Raw genomic sequence first — 24,680 nt, 5'->3', positions numbered from 1 at the left:
TCATGCTATGGTACACAGATTCATGCTATGGTACACAAATTCATGCTATGGTACACAGGTTCATGCTATGATACACAGGTTCATGCTATGGTACACAGGTACGTGCTACGGTCCACAGGTTCATACCATTGTCCACAGGTTCATGCTATGGTACACATGTTCATGCTATGGTACACAGGTTCATGCTATGGTACACAGATTCATGCTATGGTACACAAATTCATGCTATGGTACACAGGTTCATGCTATGATACACAGGTTCATGCTATGGTACACAGGTACGTGCTACGGTCCACAGGTTCATACCATTGTCCACAGGTTCATGCTATGGTACACATGTTCATGCTATGGTACACAGGTTCATGCTATGGTACACAGATTCATGCTATGGTACACAAATTCATGCTATGGTACACAGGTTCATGCTATGGTACACAGGTTCATGCTATGATACACAGGTTCATGCTATGGTGATGTCTTGTAGGGGTAGGAATCACTGTTGACCACACCCAAAGCAATATCCCTAAGGGGAAAATTGATTTTTCTGACGATCAACATGTCTGTTTTTATGAGAGTCCCTCGGATATGGTACACAAATATATTTTTTTCTATTTCAACTAGGTTTTCTTACACAGTTCATGCTATGGTGCGATTCTTTGATATCTTAGTCCACTAACTGAGAACATCTGTATTCTATTATTGCGAGATAAGACTATAAACATTTTTATTTAATGTTCTGGATTAATCCATTAGGACATCTTGTTTTTTTAATTGTTTTTTTTTTATTTCTTCGTGTTTATCAAGGACCTTCGTCAACATAGTCTTACAGTCTACCCACATTTTATTCGGGTCAGCGTGCTGCGTGATTGAGGACCAACTTATGTTTTCGAGGCCCCTGAGAAACATTTTCTCGTCGAGTGCGCACTTCAGTCAAGTTAATTCACATGCGAGCGAGTAACATAAACAATAGAATGATCGCTTATTCCGAGATGGGCGACGTCGCATTGCTAGTGGCAATAAGGCTCACACAGATGTTGCGCATTTTACGTTTTCTCGTCTTCATCCATTGAAGGTGACAATAATTTCTTATCAAGGTTCTGTAGCTGTATCATGTTATTTGAAATATTTTCCTTTTGACGTTTACACTTGAATAGTTTTCTACAAAAGTGCTGTCCATTCGGAGTCATAGAAAAAAAGATTACTGGATGCGCGAGGGTACACGCGAAAAACAACATAGTTTCCACCGTGTGGGTTATATTCCGGATCCGGATAACATCCTCTGTTTCTTCGTTGAATATGCTCCCCCTCAAGAAATGAGTGAAATACAACGGCGACCAGCAAAGAAGAAATGAAACGCCATTGGCAAGGAGCACGTTAGCTGCCTTGCGCCGACTAACACGGATATTGCGCATGGCGCGAGAATTTCGGAAATCCGCGCAGAAATTCGGGTTATCTCTTTTCAACTGATTGATAGTGATTCCAAGAAGAAGCATTGTCACTAGAAGGGGACCGATGAACATGATTACTCGGAAGACGTACAAATTAGATTCCATGCCTTCGGGATAAGCAGACCAACAAAGCATTTTCTTGTATGCAGGAAAATAATCCAGCCGTTTGTAGATGATCGACGGTATTGGGAGAGCGAAAGATAAAACCCATACTGCTAGCATATTAAGGCTAAAATACTTCTTGATTCTCTGAAAACAAAGTGGAAAACACACCACAAGGAATTTTTCCAAAGAGCTCACAAAAATGTTGAGAATAGAAGATGTTGATGCTGCTTTCATAAAAAAAGGGCTGACTTTACACATTGCTGAGCCAAAAATCCACTCCTTCGCTAGGTACACGTGTATGGTTTGAATCGGGAGGCAGATGGAAGTTATCAGCAGGTCAGATATCGCTAGGTTCAGAGTAGAAAGGTTGGCCATTTTACGAAGGTGTTCCTGGAACAAAATGAGATAGCAGACAAGGCAGTTTCCAAGAAGTGAGGCTGCCATGACAACGAAGAATGCGACAGAGATAATGTGTTGCTCAGTCTGAGTGTATTCGCATTTTGCGCATTGTTGGATTGGTATTCCCGCTGATGAATTGTTTCCTTGTTCCATCACTACCTAGAGAAAACAAAGTATTTCATGCCATCACGTAAAATCAAACGAGGAAACAACGATAACAGCAAAACGGAATACAATGGAAGTAATTTCAGTGTTCTTAAAGTCGGCACGTTCTATAAAAAATATTCTTGATATTGAGAATTGATGATTGCGGCTCGCGCGCAACTTTGATGATTGAAGTAAATAAGCGAATGATTATGCCAGATAAAAATAATCACTTTTCAGTGATTAGATCAAAATGTATACTAGCATTTTCGCATATTATTGTCAACTTTTAGTGCTTTATAAATATTGATTAACGTTAACATAAGTAAACATTTTGTCTGTGAGGAGGAGGCTATGGTTTCGTTTCGTCGAACGAACTCGAAAATATTGGTCTTCCATTCAGTATTTTTATAACGAGTAAAATTCAAGATGGCGGTCGAGCGCGCTATCAAGTTAAAAGTTATAAACCCAAAACCTCCTCCATTTGTTCGTTGTTGAGTCTGCCAGGCAATATTTCTATTTACCCGAGGTATCGCACGACGTTGTCTATCGCTAAATCCAGTCTTTAAACTATCTGTATTGAACATTTGAATTTCAATCAGAATAGTTATTTGTGTGCATCTAGGGAACTATTGATATCCGCTAAACTAGGCCAATTTATACTTTCTTACCTTTAAAATGATCCCAATTTAGCCCCCAACCTCCGAAGAACCCCTACAAATCTTAAAAACGCCACAACCCCTTTATTTACCCCCTATTCAATGCGCTGTATACGTAGTGACCCGCACATACTACCGACATGGTTTGTTTGTAGAACACGAAGCGCCAATTGATAACTAATAAATTAATTCACCTGAAGTGCCTGCCTCCTTAAGTGCCCTCAAACTAAATTTGATGTCTGCGAAATATCATGCGAATTAAAGAACGAAATTTTATCTTCTCACGTCACAAAAGTCCAATACATACGCTACGTGATCTCTGGGAGAAAGCTTCTCTATTCACCATTACCTAAACTTTTAATTCTAGAAAAAGACATTTCAATATGTTTCCTATTTGTGGCTGAACTGGGCAGGGGTGGTGACGGGGGTGACATGTCAACCCCCCCTACCCCTTGTTTGGCGAAAAAAAACATTTTTGAAAAAAAAAAGGCACATAAGGCATTGCCATTTGTTATAGCCAAATTCGATGTGTTGCGATGCTATTCACTGGACGAAAACTAGACAATGTTCGTGACAGAAAGCAAGGCCACTGCACTAGGCGAAACAGGGCATGAATTATAAATCAGCTTAATACAATACGATACGATACGATACGATACACCATCCAGCTTTAAAGTCTTCCATAAAAGAGGAAAGTCTTTGGGATTAAATCGAACCGTTGTTGATGTTTTAGTCTTTCTTAACCAGTAGACCTGTAATAGGCCTCAAAATTTGATTTGGCTAAGTGCCAATACCCCCAAACAGAGGGTCCTCGCTTCCAAAAAATAAAAATTTTGGTTTGCTGTTTTACCATGATTTTAGATAGCCCTATTTTTGCCTATATGGTCATATTCTCGAGGATGGGTACTTTGTCAGTGAAAATTTCTTAAATTTTGTATAAACCAAAAATTGAAAAAGAAAAAAATCATTCAAAACATCATGGCGAAGTGTTCTTGCCACTGCCAGATTTAATGGTATCTTGGTTTTTCTTGTCTTTAAATCTTGGCGATCAATGTTCCAATTCCTATGGCATCTGTGTTCGTTTTACTCATGGACTCTTTGGATCACAAAAAAGTGTTTTTTAGCCACTGTAGGTGTAAAATTACTCCTGAAAGACTTAAGAAAGCTCTTTACAACTCGAATACACAGTTTTCTAACATATGGCTCTGACATATGGTCTGACTAGCGAGACAGAAAAGCCCAAAACCGGAATAGAAAAGCCTAAAGGGATAGCACTTTTCATAAACATTTTTTAACCCTAAAAGCTAGCACATTGGGTGCGGTCGAAGCGATTTCTAGCTCTAAAATCACTGTGAGACCCGTGAGTCCCCAAAGGGGTAGCAAAAGCGAAATAATTATAGCAATTGGTTGAATTTAATTCCCTGTCTACATTTATAGAGACGGCCAAGAGGAACTGTTATGCTTTTGGTTCTCTGTAATTTAAAACTTTAATAAGTAACGCTATTTTTACAAAAGGGAAAAATAAAATAAAAAAATAACCGCGACAGACTGTCAAAATGGTCACCTCCCCCCCCCCCCTTCTAAATTCTTGATCCGCCACTGTTATTTATTTATTCGCAAACTGAAATCCCATCCAGCTTTAAAGTCTTCCATAAGAGAGGAAAGTCTTTGGAATTAAATCGAACCGTTGTTGATGTTTTAGTCTTTCTTAACCAGTAGACCTAATAGGCCTCAAAATTTGATTTAGCTAATTGACAATACCCCCAAACAGAGGGACCTCGCTTCCAAAAAATAGAAATTTTGGTTTGCTGTTTTACCATGATTTTAGCACTATTTTTGCCTACATGGTCATATTCTCGAGGATGGGAGCTATAGTGTAGGTACTTTGTCAGTGAAAATTTCTTAAATTTTGTATAAACCAAAAAAATTGAAAAAGGAAAAAAAAAACATTCAAAACATTATGGCGAAGTGTTCTTGCCTCTGCCAGATTTAATGGTATCTTGGTTTTTCTTGTCTTTAAATCTTGGCGATCAATGTTCCAATTCCTATGGCATCTGTGTTCGTTTTACTCATGGACTCTTTGGATCACAAAAAAGTGTTTTTTTTTTTAGCCACTGTAGGTGTAAAATTACTCCTGAAAGATTTAAGAAAGCTCTTTATTAAGGGTAGCTTCCACCAACGCTTTTTTATCGTAGTGTTATCGTAGTTTTTATCGTAGTGTTATCTTTTCTTCTCATTTTAAAAAAACTCACCTTTATATTGTACAGGTAATTCTTCTTAAGATAACAGCCAAATGCTTTGCTTATCTTTTAATCACAGTTTGCTGAGGTGCTTTAATCTTCTTGCGACTGTGTTCCGTACCGAGACCGCTTCTGCACAGGTTATATTTCTTCTCAAAACAGCTTTTCGGTCTAATATTTCAAGTAGCTTACTTCAAATTAATCTCTCATGCGGATCTTTCTATCTCGTGACTATTTCCGCCCAGAACACAGCTGCTTAACCAGATGACAACCTCATCTGTTTTGTTTGGGGGTAGGGGGGATTTTTTTACTGCATAACTCGAGCATAATGGTACGACACGAGCATAATTTGAGCATAATGGCGATATTTCTAGAGTGACGCTCAAAAGTAAATGGTCAAATTTTCGAGCATAATGTAGCTGGCCCTAATTGAGACCATTAATTTTAAGATACCGAATTGACCGCGGAATCGTATAATTGATTAATGGAAGTGCCCTTGTCAGCCTTTGTTATAGTTTTCATTTAATATTGAAAGGCATATTGTGTGTCCCGAAATAAACATCTAAAAACAAAGCTTAATATTTTATTACAAAATGGCGGCCGACAGAGGCTGTTTAATGGAGAGCACTTGCAACCTTTTTAACGGCATTTCACTTAATAACTCGTTTCCCAATTTCCTTTTCTCAAAAGGGGATCTTCCTGTTGTTTTAAAGTCCATAGGTTTTGTGTTTGTTGTGGATATCCAAAACTTGTATCATTTTTCAAAACACAACTTGACCTATATTATTTGACATATTAAAACTATAATGTAGTTGTTTTAGCTATAGGATGGATTGGAATGCATCGTGATTCAAGCAGATTTTATATGCTTACTGAGATAAACATCTCATTAGGGTTTCATAGCATGAGAAACCACGGATCGACGGCCTTTATGAGATGGTTTAGGTAATAAATTTACTGGAGGTATTTCGCGTTGGAGATCAACAAAATACGGCTGTACATGAGCTATTAAGGACACAATACCAATATTCATTAACTATTTAATCAGAGTACGCTTTTTAATTGTTCCGTTGGTAGAACACAATTAGATAGCTCCGCAGTGACTTCGACCTACAATCCACAACAATAGTGGGACACTTCCCATACAAACAACCGCCAACCCTCTCCCCCCGATATTTTTCCTCCTCTTTATGTTTCGATATCGTGAAGAATTGTTTTGATTACCTTTTTCAAACGTTTTTGTTTAATATCTAAATCAGCTTTGCCATATAAACAACTCCTGTTTATGAGTACGGTTATGTATTATGAGAAGAAGTATTATGTTAGATTAGCTAAGAGGCGTGAATTATAGAGAAAAGCGTGTACTTGCAATCCAATTGAACTTGAAACTAAAGAAGCGAAAAGAGTATTCGGTTTCCTGTTGTCTTTGCAAAGAAAATTTTGTTTCCTAAGAATATGAGAACGAAATTGCGTAGAATACAAATATTCGACTTTGAATAAATCTCCGGAAGACTGCAAACATCATTAAGAATAACAAAGAGTAAAATGTTTCCCTTTTTATATGCTCTACACAGCGGCTTATCTTTTTGCAGTCCAACTGTACATTTACATTGCTTGAAATGGGGCCACTGGGAAAACAACGTCCGTGCCGCAATTTTATAGTTTTGTTATATTAATTTTTTAGTTAAATACGGTAGCAAGTTTTCTTATGATTATGTGAAATAAAGAACTTGCAAGAAGAATCTATTATCAGAAACACCATTACTGTCGACACCCAAGTAAGGCTATTTTTAAACTAATTGCGCGAACTGTTTGATTAGTGTTTTAGGTCTAAGTAGAGACGAAATACTACTCGATTCAACAGTCGGTTTACCCTGGTTCCAGAGCCTCGAACGTCTCTCTATTTAGTGGCCAGCAAAGTCTCGCTGGTTCCAGAGCCTCGAACGAGGTTGAGACCTCGCTGGCCACTAAAGAGACGTTCGAGGCTCTGAAACCAGGGTACAGTCGAGGTACAATAGGAAATGGGCAGTCAATTTTTCGCCTCTTATTATTTTTACAAACAGCTCTGGGTGTTTTTCGGGTTTTCGTAACTAAATTAAAGTTTTCCGCGGGTACTGAGTAATAGAGAGATATCAAAACGGTGGTGTTTAACCGATGCCACATCATTCACCAATGATGTTAAAGACATATGATAACCTATTTTTTAATAACTCATAAATCATTTCGAGGTTTCTTATTTTTTTCTACTATAGATTAATAAACTCCCTTAATAACCGCCGACAACCACAAAATCATAAAACTAAAGAAACCTGACCACCAATTTATTCTCACTGTTGCTAGAACGTATAACTAGAACGTATAACTGTGATATATTATCTTATAATCCATTACAGCCACAGTCCATTTCTTGTAAATCTTATTTAAGGCAAGTTAATCCGGCGTCGCGTTTCTGCGTATCATGCTTCTTCGCCCTATGTCTAGAATTCCCTCAAGCCATCCCCATCCCAGTACACAGCCCTCCCTTGATGGTGTGAACCCACGCAATGTATTGAATTATCAACATGACATGACACAAGACATACAAGCCATCCCCATCCCAGTACACAGCCCTCCCTTGATAGTGTGAACCCACGCAATGTATTGAATTATTAACATGACATGACACAAGACATACAAGCCATCCCCATCCCAGTACATAGCCCTCCCTTGATGGTGTGAACCCACGCAATGTATTGAATTATCAACATGACATGACACAAGACATACAAGCCATCCCCATCCCAGTACATAGCCCTCCCTTGATGGTGTGAACCCACGCAATGTATTGAATTATCAACATGACATGACACAAGACATACAAGCCATCCCCATCCCAGTACATAGCCCTCCCTTGATGGTGTGAACCCACGCAATGTATTGAATTATCAACATGACATGACACAAGACATACAAGCCATCCCCATCCCAGTACATAGCCCTCCCTTGATGGTGTGAACCCACGCAATGTATTGAATTATCAACATGACATGACACAAGACATACAAGCCATACACATCGATCCTTACTTACAACCATAAGCCCCCTGTAGAGCATATAAGGCATCGGTGAAAATTTCTCTCTTTTTAATTTGGAATAAAAGGGATGGCTGATTTCCCTTTGAAATGCAATGTTGGGGATTACAAATTTTACGACACAATTCATACGGAGTTCTGTAGGGGGGCGGGGGGGGGGGGGGGGGACCCAAATTCCGTTTCCCGGCCGTTATTTTCGCAATATGCCAGCCCCGTTAGGTAAAATCCCGGTGGCTATACTTACAGCGTTTGGTTTATAATACATTATATATTTATCAAAATAGCCCCATTTTTATTAAAAACGCTGACTGAAAAAAAAAAAACAGACTCAGGGGGCAAAAAGAAGGCCTCAATTTAGAAGGAGTTAGCTAGAAAATAACACTCGATTTTGTTCGTTATTCCCGAGAAATCGATCCGGTGGTCTGCTTGTCATATAAGACATCAAATTGGAATGACCTCATATACGCAAAATTGAGTGGTTTGCAACTACAGTATTTTAGGTGTTGTACCAAACCCCCGAAACTACGATTTCATTTGCATGTGCATCGTGCCTCTCCTGTTAATAACATCTAATATTCATTTAAGATTTGTAAACTTGGTGAATATATTCGCCACAGATCAGATCGATCGCAATTACCCGCGAGAGGCCTTAAAGACTCACCTTAATATTTTACAAGTAATTTTTTTTCCCGATGAAACAGATGCGGTCTTATCTTTCAAATAGCTTACTTTCTATTTATCCCACAGACTGAGAGACTAATGCTCACTCAATGACAGCTGTATATTCTCATCTGTATACACTTAAGCCGGCTAGAAAATGGCAGAATACTCGGTTGACCAAGGGAATCATATAATTGGATAATGAAGAATAGCAGTCGCAAGCATTTTGATGGCACATCACTAATGGTTTCCCAATTTCCTTTCCTCAAACAGTGCTTTTCATGCTGTTCTAACTAAATACTGCGTACATCAATTTACTTAAAATATTACTCCTAATCTAAGGGGTTAACAAAATACTATTCGTGCGCCTTCAAGAAAAAACCATATTCCCTTCTAATAAAGTGATTTACTCAGGGTACGCTAGACCCAGCCCTTTTCAATATTGTTAACAGGCGTTACTGCCTTTAAAGTCCTTGAAGTTTGAGCGACTTACGCGACCAGCGCTATGCGCAACGCAGGCACAAAAAAAAAGCATGATCGGAAAAGAATTTATTGATACTGATACTCTATAGCTACCCTGGTCCCAGAGCCTCGATCGTCTTTCTATTCAGTGGCCAGCGAGGTGGAGACGTCTCAACCTCGATGGCCACTAAACAGAGAGACGCACAAGGCTCTGGAACCAGGGTAATCTATAGCCTGCGTTGACAGCAGAACTTTACCCCGACGCAGGCTAATACTCTACAGACTGAAAGAAACGGGAACGGGAAAAAATATCTTCTAGAATACATAAGATAATACGAAAATATAATTAAAATGAATACAAGTTTTGACATTAAAGGGTGCTATCAAAAATAAGTATAGCAAGAAAATACTTTTCACCAGGCAACTTGGCAATTATAGTAATAAAAACTAAATTGTCAGGAGATGTTCATATACTCTAGTTTACATGAATGAAAGCTCACAATAATACAGTAAAATAGCTTCTCTTATTGTGCTCTAAGAAAAAGTACAATATACTATATTTCAGCACAGTAAATATGGTTCAATTAAAGAAAGTCAACATATAAACAAGAAAACCTATTTTCAACACAGGTATCCCGCAGTTGATGCAAAAACAGTAAATATAAATGCCTAATTAAGCATGAAACCACAGAAATCCGAGCCTAAATCGAACTCTCACAGGACGAGACATCGCACTCGTGAAACAATAACGTAAAAATGTTTTTTTTTTTTTTTTTAAACTGGCATAACTGTACATACTCAAAATTATCGGAACATAGGATGCCGGAAACACTGACAAAAGGTGAGGTCAAAATACTTTGAGATTAATTCAGGAAAATATGACAAAAGTAACTGCCAATCCAAGCGTGACCTAAGGTCAAAGGACTTCGCAAAATTGCACAAACCATGCTCAAATATTAGGACATTTACGTCCACGTTTTGTAAGGGGAGGCATCAGTTGCCCTGTTGGGGATGTGGGGCTCGCATTATGTAGTGGGTTATGTGCGTTTATTTTCGTAATCATATCAATCGCGCGTAAATAGGAACACATTCTGCCGCGCTCTCTTGATCTACGTGTAAAACAGAACGAAAGTTGATAACTCTTCCCTGCTAGCAGAGGCCTCTTTTCTCTGTATTTCGCTGGGCTCTCTGTATTTCGATGGGCTACTCCAGCCCATCGAAATACAGAGAAGAGGCCTCTGCAAGCAGGGAAGATAAACCCTAGTTAGTCGACGAACAGAAATATAGCGTTCTCAACACCAAAAGCGATCACAATTTAAAACTGCATCCATAAGCGATGTGCGACACTTGCAGACTGCAGACCAAACTTGCAGACTGATGAATGAATTTCAATCGATGCTATTGTTTATCCGTCAAACCATGCAGATCTAAAAATATTTGCGGATCCACGGATTTGCCCCGAAAATTTAGCGGATCGGCGGATTTACATACCCCTATTCACCCCCTCCCCCCCTTATTACATGAGTCAGGGTCGATGATGTGTAGGTTGATTACCTACACATCCTACCTACATACCTCCCCATGGCGTTCACGAGCGTAAATAATTTTAGCCGAACTAAAACAGCAAATAACAGAATATTTTGAGGAATTTAGCCGAAAAAAAAACTGAAAATAAACTCGTCAATTATCGAATTCCCGATATCAACAATTTCACCCTAGTCTGCAGTCTGCAAGTTTGGTCTGCAGTTTGCAGTCTGCAAGTGTCGCACACCGTTCCATAAGTTACTAAAACAAATATAGCAAAGCATATGATAAAAAAGAGAATAGGAAACATACTTTTCCTTCTGCTTATCTTGACCTTGTATCACGCTCCGTAAGTTCTTCTTGTATCACGCTCTGTGTCTTCTTCTCTCAACGATACTAATTAAACAGGACACTACAGTAAAAAACCGCCGCTTCGAAGGGTCTCTGTAAAATGGAGACGGGAACTCCGCTGACCGTTTTTTTATATATGTATTTTTTAATACACAGGTATACCATGCTATTAAAATAAAAAAATAAAAACTTGTCGAAAGAGAAAAAAGAGGCTTGCTTACATTTTGCGTGGGAGTCCCTAGTGTTTGTGTGCCTTTGTTGCTGGGGCGGGGGGGGGGGGGGGGGGGGGGGGGAGTTTGAGGTCCGCGGAGGTCCGCGAAGGTCCGGTCTGCGTAGGTCCCGTCCGCGCGGAGGTCCAGTCCGCTTTTTCTAGGAACGCTAACATTTACAATCGCTCAAATTACACGTCCATTGTCCTGTCAAATTGAGACCCTAATCTTTTTGGGAAATGTATCACTAGTAGAATAAATTACTAGTTCACATGAGTGACCATTCATAATTCGATTGCCTCCTCTACAATTTGTTTTTATTATAAAGAATTTATTTGAGCACGGGCTATAAGATTATTTAACTCCAAAATGAAGTTTAATGTCTTGTTAGTGTTGAATAAAGCACATATCCCTACTTCAACTGGATGTCTTTCCTGCTCTGTCCCTCGAGCCTGCGACCTTTCAAACGACGCGCTGTGTAACCGCCGCCTCCACCTGGTAAATGAGTAAATCGACCTCCTCGACTTCCAGCGGATAAAGAGGGATTATTTGAGATTAGTTATAAGTGGGTTCATTCTTATATAGAGCACCTACTTGCATGTTTTGTTACCTAAGGATTAAAATCATTGCAACAAACTGCTATACACATAAAAGTGAAAGAGGATAGTAAATAAAGTAAGACAAGGATTGTGGTGAGGAAAAATGTCTTTCTTATAGAACGTTGTCTATTACCCGCAGAAAGGACCACTTCACAAGCCACTTCACAAACTGCAATACTCGCGTTATATTACTCCTAAATACCGTCATGGCATGCTGAAAATTCTTGCGAAATCGCGTCTAGCCGTGTTGTTTTGTAAATACAATCAAAGAAATCGTGTAGCCACTGTTCAGGCATTCGGGGATTTAACAAAAACCGATTTTTTTTTTTTAACCGCGTAGCTGTATATTACCACGAAACCGCACGTTCAAAATAGAATTACCTCTAAAAGGACGAAACCGTGTCACCGTGTCACAAGTCCTTACGCCTACCGGCATAGTGTAATATCAATAACATAAACGAAACGTGTGCGCTGAAGACAAGACTATCCCCTTTCGCTAGGTTAGAAATAAGACTATAGGCTTGTTACTGGGATACCTGTGGTGGCCCAGTTATAAAATGCAACCTTTTTTTTCCGTCGTCGTTCCTAACAACGTGCATTATTGCGCAATGCCCAGGAAGCTCTGCGCCCCTGTGTTACTCTTTTTTAGTGTACTCCTCATTGCGACCTTAAATAAGCATATTTCTTACAAGAAGTAACTAGCCTACCGTTCTACGTCATCGCAATGCCTAGTTACCAGAATACATAATTTAAAATCTTTAATTTGAGATTCCAGCAACTATCCCTTTTCGCTAGTTTACAAAATAAGACTCTAGGCTTGCCCATAATTCCTTGGGACTACAAAAAGGAATTATTTTAACAAAAGTAGTTTAGAATTGAGCGCAGACCATGGAAGGTTTTTGGGGTATCACGTTCTTTCTGCCCTCATCTACTAGCTTCTCGCCTGATCAAGGCGACTGACGTTTTACTCGTTTTCATTCCGACGACAATCAGATCACAGAAGCACAGGAGATACTGATGGGGAGATTGGAATATTTTATTACTCCCAAACTTAGACAGCATGGGCGGTAGAACCGGGGGACCGTGTGTGTGTTTGTGGGGGGGGGGGGGGGGGGTGGGGGGACGGTGGAACATACCCTCCCGCCCCAATAATTTTGGCGAAAGAAAAAAAAAAAATGTATTTTTTACGTTGTCAATGACTCAATGAGGTGAATATAATAGTACCCTTTGAAAGAGAGACAGAAGGGGGGGGGGGGGACGGGGGAACATACCCCCCCCCTATAATAATTTTGTCGAAACAAAATATATAGTATTTATTTTTTTACGTTGTCAATGATTCAATAAGGTAAATATCATAGTACCCTTTGAAGGAGAGACAGAAAGGGGGGGGATGGGGGTGGGGGGGTCGGAGATAAAAAATACAAATATGTTTTGTCCCCCCCCCCCTCCCACTCCTAATATTTTTTGCCTCCGCCGCCCAATAGACACCGATTAAAAAAAGACAAAAAATAAATAATTTAAAAAACACATAACAAGTGAACCCTTTAATTCAAAACTTTAATTTGAATGTTATCTTTTATGCACTATTTTAAATTACCAAAATGATTTTAAAAAGTTAAAACAGACTAATATTAAGATTTTATACCTTTTTTTGTACTGACTAATATTAAGATTTTGTACCTTATGTGAACTGCTCCATAAAACACCGGAAACAGAGGGAGCCCGTAATTTCAACTTCTGATCTGAGCCAATCAAAATATCCAAGAGAACAAGTCAGTGGCCAATCAGAGACTATTATAGGTTTTTCTTCTAAAGCCGTGACGTCACGGAACACGATAATCGACGCCGTTGCGTAGACGCTACGAAAGGATATTTTCGCGAGTCAGCGGCTGCACGCGGGCTGACAGCCCCCCCCCCCCCCCCCCCCCCTAGCCAATTCTGTGTACGCACCTGGCAGTTATACTAATTACATTCAATATTTCGCGGGAACGCGCATGCATGTTTACTAGGATGTTGATATATATTTTAGAGTTTACGAAACTCTTTATAGTTTAAAGCGAACGAGATTCGCGAAGACTTCATTTGCGAATATACAAACGGGCCCAAACTTTCATTGACAAATAACTTAGCTGGAACACAGAGAGAGAGGGAGAGAGAGAGAGAGAGAGAGAGAGAGAGAGAGAGAGAGAGAGAGAGAGAGAGAGAGAGAGAGAGAGAGAGAGAGAGAGAGGAGAGAGAGAGAGAGAGAGAGAGAGAGAGAGAGAGAGAGAGAGGGAGAGAGGGGGTGTAGTGTGGTCGGGGGGGGGGGGTTGACATGCGCCACATTCTTTTGTTCTTTGTAAAATTCCGGCTCTACTTCGTTGCCTACGTCCCTGTTGATTTATGGTCTATCTATGCGCACGCGATCAGAGTCTTTCCTGCTATACCAGACTGACCATTTACTTATCACAGAGCGAGTGACTTCAGCAAGCGCTTTCTTGTACCTTGCAGACATGAACCCGTACACCAGAGGATGACAGGCGCAGTTTAGATACATAAGCCAAATGGAAGCCGTAAACAACCGTTGTGTCAGCGGAGTAATCCGAACATGCGCACTGGTCTCAAACCAGAGCATTAGGGCCTGGTACGGAGTCCAACATAGTGCAAAAAGGGCTACTATTAACAAGAGTGTATTTCGGGCCTTTTTACGAAGGTGCATTCTGAGAGGGCTGTGATAACGCTCGTTAGATTGAGCTTCACTGGAAGGCCCTTTTGCTTGTGGGAAGTTATTCCAGCGGAGTTTGATGATCATCATTGAGTGTAAGGTCGCCATTAGAAACAGCGGCAGGAAATAAAATAATGCTGATTGTATCAAAACGAAAACTTTCCGCTCCTTCTCTGAGCTCCAGTTCTCAAAGCAATAGGTTTTTCCTGCGAATTTCATTGTGTCTTTAACTGTCAGGTAGTAGGACGAGAACCCGATAGCGATAACCCAAGTGGCAATTAGCCCAATTCGAATAATTTTACGCCGATAGATGGTCCAAAATGGAAAGAAGACGGCTGAAAATCGCTCGATGCTGATGATGCTAAGGTTTAACATGGATGCTATCACGCATGCGCTCTGCGTGAAAGAGACCATTTTGCACATAGCTTTCCCGAAGACCCATGAATCCTGTATATACAACTGAACAACCATAAACGGCATACTGCATATAGTGAATATGACATCAATGACAGATAGATGTAGAATTGAGACTATTGTTGTGTTTCTACCATGGCGACCCTTACTGATGATGACATAACACAGTAAGACATTTCCTCCCAAAATGGCAAGGAACAAGACCCCTAACGACATAATGATAGCAATACGAGCGCTCAGCGAATGTACACATGAAGGTTCAAGACATTCGTTGTCGGGTAGATTTCGGAAAGTCGACAAGTTCCCAAGATAAGAAGAATTTCCATCGAAAGTCATTCTGCTCATCGTAAAGGTGGTTTCTGAGCGCGCCGTCGCTTCTCGGAGCGGTATAGGATTCTGATTTGAAGGCTGCCCGTCAGGGGGCTTAGCCGCTTCCTTCTTAGTTTCTCTGAAAGGCCGCGATGAGCGGATGCTAAGAAGAAATAACCAAATGAAATCAAATCAATTGACGTTGCTTACATCGAGCGTGCGTCATTTCCACGGCTGTTCAAATGGTAAAATCCAATATAGAAAGAATTATCTTACAGAATGTTATTAAATCTTAAAAACATTTTGTTAAGTTTGCTTTCTCTTATTGAAGCTGTTTGCAAATTTCAAGATAGAGAAAAATTAAAAGAAATTATGCTTTCGGTTATACTTGTACATTACCCTTTTTAGTATGAAGATACAGATCATAGATATCCAGTTTCCATTGAATTACCACCAATCGAAATCTTGAATGTTCTTTCCGCCTGCTTTTAGGAGGCTCTTGAAGTACGAAGCCAAAACGTGTCGATTTTATCTTGATTCTTTCAAGTTGTGTTGTATGTACTTGCTAATTGAGAGTTTTATTGAAGACTCTGGAACTTTGATACGCGGCAGTAAGTCTTCCGCTACACCATTTCTTGTGGGCGCGACAAACTTCGTGCATCGGGGAAGTTCATCTGACTTGCTGATCAAATTATCAAGCCCCGGGCATCAGACATTTGAGAATTCCTCAAAATCTAGAATAAACAAAGTAAAATTGATTAATGGGAAAGCAAGAACCGGTGTTTTTTCGTGAATAGCTAATACAATACATAGCATAGGGGAAAATATCGTTAATTGCTTTTGGTCGTTCAGAGCCAATTATGTACTCAGAAAATATGTTGTTAGGATAAAAACAAGGTCTATACCTGGGTTCGGCTTATTTACTCCATCTATTCTTAAAAGCCAATCAATATCACCTGGCAAGAAATATAGTTGATTATAGTTTTGTTCTTAACAGAGAAATACATTTTCAATTTTTTTCTCCTGTTAACCGATTAAAGAAAATTGGAGTTTCATTGCTCCAGTTTTGACAACCTATAAACCTTTTGTTACACATTCAATTAAATTAACTTCAATGGACTCAATCGTGAATTCGATCAAATACCTCCCACGACATTTATATTGTACGGAGAAAATGGCATCTTACAAGTGGCGCCTTATACAGCAGTATACACTTTTTATTTAAAAAAAATCCGTTACAAGAACGTAAAACCTGAGATTTCACCAATTTTTTAGAACATGCTAAGAACATGCCGAGGCTCTATCTTAGCCTCGGCTGAGGCTCAGATAGCAGAAAAAAAATGTTTTTTTTAGTCCTGATGCTTTCTAAAATACAGAATCAAATTGTGCTTATAGTAAACAACCTTATTATTGCTATTTATCATATTAGCGAAATTCTCTTCCTAATAATTCACTGGGTATTTGTCTAGTACCGAGCAATTTGAATTTCTTTTCAGAGGCTTTCTCCATTGCCACTAAAGATGGTCACAATCACTGCTTTTCTCTTTTGAACACAACTAATAAAGTTTGCTAAGCACCTGCGGTATGTCAGCATTAAAAATGACAAGAATCATGCAGGTTTTCCAAATAAGGAATATATTAGTTTCTTTATATGGAAGTGACCGCGTCTGGGGAAAACAAAAATTTTTTTGATATGCTACGAAAATAAAAACGGCTTAGCCTCACCTGAAAATTAGACGTTCATATTAAAAAAAAGGTGTATTTAATAGAACATGTTGAATAAAACATGAAGTGAAAAATCATTGAGTCATGACTTATTAAAAAAGAAAACAACTTTTGATTGCAGGATACATCAAGGACACAAAAATACTATCAAAATATCCCCGAGGCGGCAAGGGCCTTTACTTAAAAATCGAGTTATAACATTTGTAAGATATGACTTTTAAGCGATAAGAGATAAGCCAAGGGCTAATTTCGTCATGACTGATGCATGCTTTCAAATGAAATTGACTCCACTTTCTTGGCTTCTTATCATGCAATCTTGTTTTAAAAACAATGTGCTCTTCTAAACATACTTGAGAAATTGCTTCTCTCTTACGCCCCTGCCTTTTAGTATGAGCATTGTCCTTAGGCTGTCTCTCAGTATGTTGTCTCGTTTAACCACAAAAATGTGATGAATCTTCATTCTGGGTCAGCATGTTAAAAAATAACACTTTTATGCGCACACCATCTGTTTTTGCGCTATGAATTGAATAAGATTTTATGAACGCTCTTGTCTAGCATGAATAGCGTACATAAATTTAAAAAAAATATTCGCTTAGAAAAAAAAGGCATCATTCATGCTCGCACGGCCCACACCATCAAAGGGTTCCGCAGGGCGTGGTCCGGGCGTTTTGTTATTATTTTTTTAAATGTTTAAATGTTATTTTTTATAGGCATATCAATATTTGGGTGACCTTAAAACCCGCTCGGTCAATCTCTTGGAGGCCTTGGTCTAAGGACTTTATAGGATTAGTAAGAAAAATATTTGACCAAGCGAGCAAGTTTTGCTTAATAATTTTTGCTGGGAGTCTCAAATTGACAGAAATCAGTATTTTTCACCATGTTTTCTGGAGGTCGGGGAGCGGGGAAACTTTAGCTCTTCTAAATATGGGCATTTATGCCCATATAAGGTAATACCTACGAAGGACACTATCCGTGGGGAATATGTTTGAAATGAAAAAAAACTATAAGCGTTCAAAATAAGAAAAGAGTATTTCATTTATACAAGCCAGCAAGGGTGTATAATATACTGATAAACACATTAGGCCAGTAGTTTATAAAAACATAGACTTAGCACCTCGGGATCTGTCAATGTGTGGGCTTGAAGTTCCCGATGTATTTAGAGCAAACACAAAGGAGACCAACTAAAGATTCGGAGCCGAAAAGACTCTCTCACAATGGGAAACCTTGTTCCCTATTGCCATTCCTTAATGTATCATTCACGAAATCAGTTCCACACAAATAGCCGCCAAAATAAATACGAAACTAGCACGCAAAGAGAATTTTACCCGGGTGTGGGTCTCCAGAAAAGTAGACAGGGGTGCTCGACCTTTTAGGGTATAAAATTCTTACCTGCTTAAGAAACTGCAATCTCTTAGGGGGTGTTTTGTGATTCTTCCGATTCTGCTATCTTTTAGGGGTTTTCACGCTCGGACAGGAGGATTTTTTCCGATTCTGCTAACTTTAAGGGTGCCTCACGCTAAATGGTGGCCCAATCGCTCAAAACCTATTTTACAATAAACCACAAGTCAACTGATCGGTTGATACTTCTGGCTTTATTGTCGGTAACAGATCCGTTAGCCAATTAAAACGGCTTGATGGCAGTATATCAAGACCGCAATAAAATTCAGGAAAACTGAAACTGTCTTTGTTTTTTTTAATGCTATCACTTAGTAGCTAAAAATTCATTTGACCACACCTAATGTGCTATCTCCTAGGGGTAAGAATTGTTGTTGACCAAGCCCTTAGTGCTTTTTAAATAAAAATCCTTATTGTTTAAATTCATATCAATATTTTGGTGACCTTCAAACCTGCTCGGTCAATCTCTTGGAGGCCTGGGTCTCAGGGCATTTCAAGATTAGTGAGATAAAGATTTGACGCAGCGATCAATTTTTTTCTTGACAACTTCTTGCCTCGAGTCTCAAATCGACAGGAATCAGCATTTTTTACCATGTTTTCTGGAGATCAGGGAGCGAAAAAAGTTTAGCTCTTCTGAATATGGGCATCAATGCCTATATAAGGTAATACAAACGAAGGACAGTATACAGTACATGGGGAATATGTTTGATATGTGATTTTTCTGTCGAGTACCCACGTCCTCCCCGGAGAATTTTATCCAGGGCCGTGCAAAACATGCAAAGATATCAAGTCTTCAAGATGTTGGTAAAAATAAAAGCAAAATTGTATGCCTGGATGAATATATTTTTTTCGCAACGTGAGAATTCCTCGAATCTAAGCTTGCGTTGTTACAAAACTAATCATTGAGCTTACTTACATTTCGCCATTTTCTACGTTGCCAACAACAGAATACAAGAAAAGCTACGTAAATAAGAATTCGAAAATCTCAGTTTTGATTGACACGAATTTCATGAAACGTACTCAAGCACGTTTCTTAAATCAACGTTTTAATAAGGGGCTTAGAGATCACGTGACTGTTTGGGTGGCAAACTAGCGCGCGCTCAGGCTTTTAGCGGCAAAATATCATAAACAAAAAGCAAACTTATTTAGCGCTTACGGCAAATATAGGCAGAATTTGGATCAATTGAGCTTTAGGGCCACGGCAGTACCGTGTGCGGTAAAACAACTTAATAACAATTTAATATATAATATAAAGTTTAATGGACATTTCTATACTTATACGCAACGTTTAATGGAATAACATGTCCTGGATAGTCTCAGAAAGGTTATATTTAAAGGCCTTTCCAGATAAAATTTAATGGATTTACGTGTTCTCGATAGTTTTATAAAGTTTACATTCGAAATGAACATTTCGAAACCTTTGAAAAAGTTAATATTCCAGCCTACTGAAAGGAACACTGAAATCTAAAGTTTAGATTTCTTATTTCATCCCCGGGTTGCGGACATGCACAAAATCGACGGTGAAGGATGCAGGATTTATTACCTTTCTTTTTTTTTTAACGGGAAATCAAGAGAGCTGTGTGATGCGGAATTGGGCATAAAATTGAGCGGAAATGTAGGATCAGAACCCCTTTCAAGACCATGATATTTGAACACTTTTCCGTTTTAGTACGCCACAGTTCGAATCCCAAAGCAATACATTCTGCATAGACTATGTGATCAGCAGTAGTTTCAAATTCAACGCGCACAAAAAATAGACTCACGCACACGTTCAGGTACAATCAAAAGAAACCCACAAGAATCTGTTAATTAATAAAGCTGTTAATGTGTTAATATGTCACCACTAGCTCCCGCTTTTGGGTATCGTATATCAGTGTTTATTATCAGGTATTTTTTACCCGATAATTTATCGGGTGTTTTACCCGATTTTTTATCGGGTATTTATGTTTATCGGGTATTTTTTACCCGATGTTTTATCGGGTATTTTTACCAGATGTTTTATCGGGTATTTATACCCGATGTTTCATCGGGTATTTACCCTTTTAGTTAACGGTTATATTTTAAATAATATATTACTTACCCGATCCAGTATTTGTATTTTACCCGATAAATAGCATCAGGTATTTTTTATTACATCGGGTATCTTAATATTACTGCCGTGGCCTTAAAGCCCAATTGATCCCAGAATTTTATATTTATTTGAAGCTTTTTTTCTTTGTTTTCTGGCGTGACGGCCGCAGTAATTTCTTTGTTTATTTCGGCCTGAATTTCTCTGAGCAAACTTATAGATGCAAATGTCTTTTCTTTGTAATCTTGTCACGTACATGATATAGATACAGTATATTAGGGAACTGGATAACTTAACAGATCACAGACTACAAATTTCAATCAATAAAACAAGAATAAAATATATAATTGGAATATGATCTTTTTGATACGTTCTGCTTTGAAACGAAAACCTTACCATTAGATACTTCACTTCGCCATATGTGCTCATAAGGTAAATCGATTTCAGAATTGACTGGTTAAAACAGGTGATGTTCATATGAGAGTCATTTTTTTTTATGTCAAGTCAGGTGACCAGAGCGACCGCGACTCGAGGTTCTTTCGGCACATTTATGTTATGCATTCGGGTAACTCGAAGAGTTATCGACTGAGTTTTTTGGTACTAAGTACGTTGTGTTCTACAATCGAACACCAGAATCGCGTATGCTTTTAAACTACGTCCATAAAACCGTCTATAATAAAAAAAAACGAACGTCTTTGTATAGGCTATACAAAATACAAAGAAAACCCTCCGTTATAGTCTACAGTGTCTACTTTCTTGTAACCTCAAGTTGCAATCATGCGACGCAATCTCATCTTCATCAAGTTCTTGAATCAGTTATTAATATTGTCTTATTTTCGTCAACATCACCATCATATTGATTTCATAATTTGTTTTCGAGCAAGTAAACTTACACCTTACCCAGCATCTTGCCATGTGTGGTCATTTGTTCCTTTTAATTTTCTTCCCAAAAGAAAAACATGTTTTTATATTAATTATCTGCCGACTGACCATAAACTGTACACAAATGACCAATATTACAATCGATAAAAAGGCTGTTTGCTCCTTTTTAATCAAGTTTATTATTAATGCAATTAATGCAATGATCTGTCTAGGGGGTTCTAACTGAAAACATCCCGATGTTTCATCGTATTAATTCATTTAAGCATTTATTCGCATATCAATATATGCCTGATTAAACTCACACAAAAATCGTAAAAAAAGGAATAACATAAATCTATTAGAATTGAAAATCCACCATTATGAAATAATTTGAAAAACCTGTTCATCGTTTCTTTAAGATAATACACATTTATTATCAAGAATATATTTCTGATTGATAATATCACCCAAAAATCGCAAGTGATGAAATTTATGCAAGACAAGAAAATGTGGTTCCTCGAGCATGGGCAATCAAATTAATTTTTCGTGGTTTGTGGTTCATCCACACTCGAGACTCCAGCACTTTCTTTCTTTGGCCGCGAACCTCAGGTGGTTTATTGTCTTAGCGCAGGCGCGGATTCGGGAACAGTTTTGAACTGTTTAAAACAAAAAAACAAAACAAAAAACGTTGAGTATTGTCGCCTCAACCAACAGGGTAAAGAAATGTAGCCCATACTTAACCTTAATGATTTTTCTCCTATTGCCTAGCATTGACTCGTTAGCCTTTATCTAAACTCAGCGAACTGATCGTCAAGTTCCCAGTCTCTCTTCCTCTTCTTTTTCTTTATCTCAGTCTTCTTCTTCTTCTCCTTTTTCTTTATCTCAGTCTTAAGCAAAGGTGCTTAATAAAATGTCGTCTAATTGAACACAAGGTGGGTCCCTTTTGTGCGCAAAAAAGTGAAAAAAAAAAAACGGCCATAAAAAGGCTGACAGCAACATATTTGAAAACATATTTGAAAAAGAAATTGGCTGAATTCTGCCCGTCGTCAAGCAAATTCTGACAAATCAAACCGCATCCTAACCGTCATGCACCGTGCGCTTCTTGGACCTCCCAAAAAATGCATCGCGCGCCGCTCTAATAAACTGTGGTCTAGAGCCTAGCTTTGTTTTGAATTTCCTACCGTCAGGATAATTGGTGGAATTTAACAACGAAATGTAACCTTGGGAGCGCCCGCAAAGAGTGCTGGGTGTACGACAACGGCGGAAAGTTTGTGTCATGCAGGTTTTGAAATCGAGTCTTGTCCGAGGACTTGACATACACCTATTTCAAAAAAGGTTGTCAGTGCAAATGGCGAATGGCAAATAGTAAATGGCAGTTCTAAACCCGAACGGTGCTTCTGGGTAATAATCATTCGTAAAATTAAAGGTGTCAAATAGAGTCTGTCAATGTCAGAGACATACATTGATGATCTTCAATGGATAATTGTTTGATTTATCCAAATTCTTCAGCATTTAGAAGAAATTTAATGAGACCCATGGTCCCTTTCCGTCCTAGAACTGCCATTTGCCAATCGCCATTTGCCGTTTCGCACTGACAACGTTTTTTGAAATAGGTATATATAAAACCAGACCAAATGCACGAACATTAAGGTCTGTCTAAGTTCAAGCAGAATTTGAGTAGCCTCAGCTGGTATGAGTTAACGGCTTTTTTACGTAACCCTGAAGTAAACGTGAGGCTGCACTTCGTATGTTCAATTAGACTATTAGTCTAATAGTCTAATTGAGTTAAAATAACTACTGTATGATACATAACACATTTTGCAATAGCATTAAAAGATGTCGAACTAAATTATATATAAATAATAAATAAATCTCGTAAAAATCTGAAAGGGTTAATTGATTAGAGAAACCACTGAAATAAACCCAACACGAAGAAAAATAGCTTCTGAATAAGGTTGTAAAATTACCTTATCTTTTGAAATATTTTGTTCGCTTCAAGGCCCTTCTTATGACCGGAACACCTTTCACTGCCGTTTCAGGGAATATCGTTTCGATAGTGCAATTTTCACAACCTTTTTGCCTCAAGTAAATCATCCTCGACTGCCCTTAGGCGGCCCTAATCCTTTGTTTACTCATTCAAATGCTAATCATCCATTGAAATCAAAATTAGTTAGGTAAACACTTACACCGTTCAGTACATAATCTATCCAGGCGATGCGTTTGATTATCCCCGACGAAGATATATATGTACACAATTCATTTACTTTGATAGTTTGTTAACTTAGCGAAAAAAGTGGTGTTTTACATCACTTATACGCTGTTTCGTGAGTTTCGCTTATTGACTTGTTCCAAATGTGTGTGGGAGTAGTGTTATTTTGTCGATTGGAGTCCGGGTTTTATCTACATGAATATTTCGCCACTGATTCTTGTTTTGTGTATACGCTATGTCCTACCGTCTATATGGGGGACTGTTATTTGGCTATTGAAAAGATTAACTGTGCGAGCTCGCTATACAATACTTAATCTTTCTGCCATTCATAAACTAATAAAATATCAACAACTAAATCATCACAAGAGTGTATAGATGAGGATGTAAGTACAACAAAACAACTACTTCTAGCAAAATTTAACGTGCCGACCTATTGAATATAAGTGTAAATATATTTGCAAAAACCATGAAGGAATATACGAATATCTTTTTGGTTACTCGCACGGCTTGTCATACTCTTATTATCTATTCGTCTTTTTCTAGGCAGACGGCTCCATTCACATGTAAATTATAAAGTTATTATTTTACTTTAGATACAAATAAAATATATTGTATTGTAAAATAACCTTGCTATAAAATCACTAAAACTTGAAAATGCGAGTAAAAAGATATGTTTTATAAAATAAAAGGGTTATTCTTGGCGAGATTATTAGCTTTGTCATCATGACGAATATCAAAAAGAATAACTATACTTGCGATGTTAATGCTTTAAGAAGGACTGAAAATCGTCTAGGGGAAGATCTTCACGGTCACTTTTTTTAGCTTCGGGGAGCGTCTCTCACCCTTCCCATTATAAAAAAAGGAAAAAAAAGGAAAAGAGGAAAAGTCCATAAAATTGAAAAAAAAGTGCCTATGCAATTTCTTATAGAGCTCAGTAGAGAATTTAGCCAAGAAAAGCAATAGTCCTTTTTTTTTTTCAAAGCATGCCTTATAACTCACCTAGAAGAAAGCCAAAAGGTTATTGAGCCTATCAGAGTTGATGGTTTTCTGTCTCATTCACACGATAGAATCATATAGTTTCGAGCATTTTGAAGAGTGCAAGTCACATATAAAGGTGGTAAAAT

At 38.4% G+C, this 24,680-nt stretch overlaps 2 protein-coding genes across 7 annotated transcripts in view; both read right to left on the bottom strand.

Moving 5' to 3' along the window:
• Positions 1-584: 584 nt before the first annotated feature.
• On the bottom strand, positions 585-2,519 carry LOC5522350 (neuropeptide Y receptor type 1). The gene has a single exon (XM_032367418.2). It carries the CDS (start codon positions 2,103-2,105, stop codon positions 1,044-1,046), a length of 1,062 nt encoding a protein of 353 aa, XP_032223309.2. The 5' UTR covers positions 2,106-2,519; the 3' UTR covers positions 585-1,043.
• Positions 2,520-14,206: 11,687 nt separating this feature from the next.
• LOC5522219 (G-protein coupled receptor 54) overlaps positions 14,207-24,680 on the bottom strand; it is a 37,083-nt gene continuing 26,609 nt past the window's right edge. For 5 of the 6 annotated variants that reach the window (XM_048722633.1, XM_048722634.1, XM_032367669.2 and 2 more), the window contains 2 exons: positions 15,698-16,032; positions 14,207-15,461 (listed from right to left, as the gene is read on the bottom strand). In XM_048722633.1, the coding sequence (XP_048578590.1) occupies positions 14,252-15,334 (1,083 nt within the window). In that variant the 5' untranslated portion in view covers positions 15,335-15,461; positions 15,698-16,032 and the 3' untranslated portion in view covers positions 14,207-14,251. Of the gene's footprint in view, positions 15,462-15,697; positions 16,033-23,314; positions 23,615-24,680 lie in introns of those variants that run through there. The other variant, XM_032367670.2, reaches the window with a different exon arrangement.

Source organism: Nematostella vectensis, chromosome 15, assembly GCF_932526225.1.
Source record: "Nematostella vectensis chromosome 15, jaNemVect1.1, whole genome shotgun sequence".
NCBI lineage: Eukaryota > Metazoa > Cnidaria > Anthozoa > Actiniaria > Edwardsiidae > Nematostella > Nematostella vectensis.
Note: the sequence above shows the minus strand (reverse complement) of the source record. Positions and strands in the feature narration are given on the sequence as shown.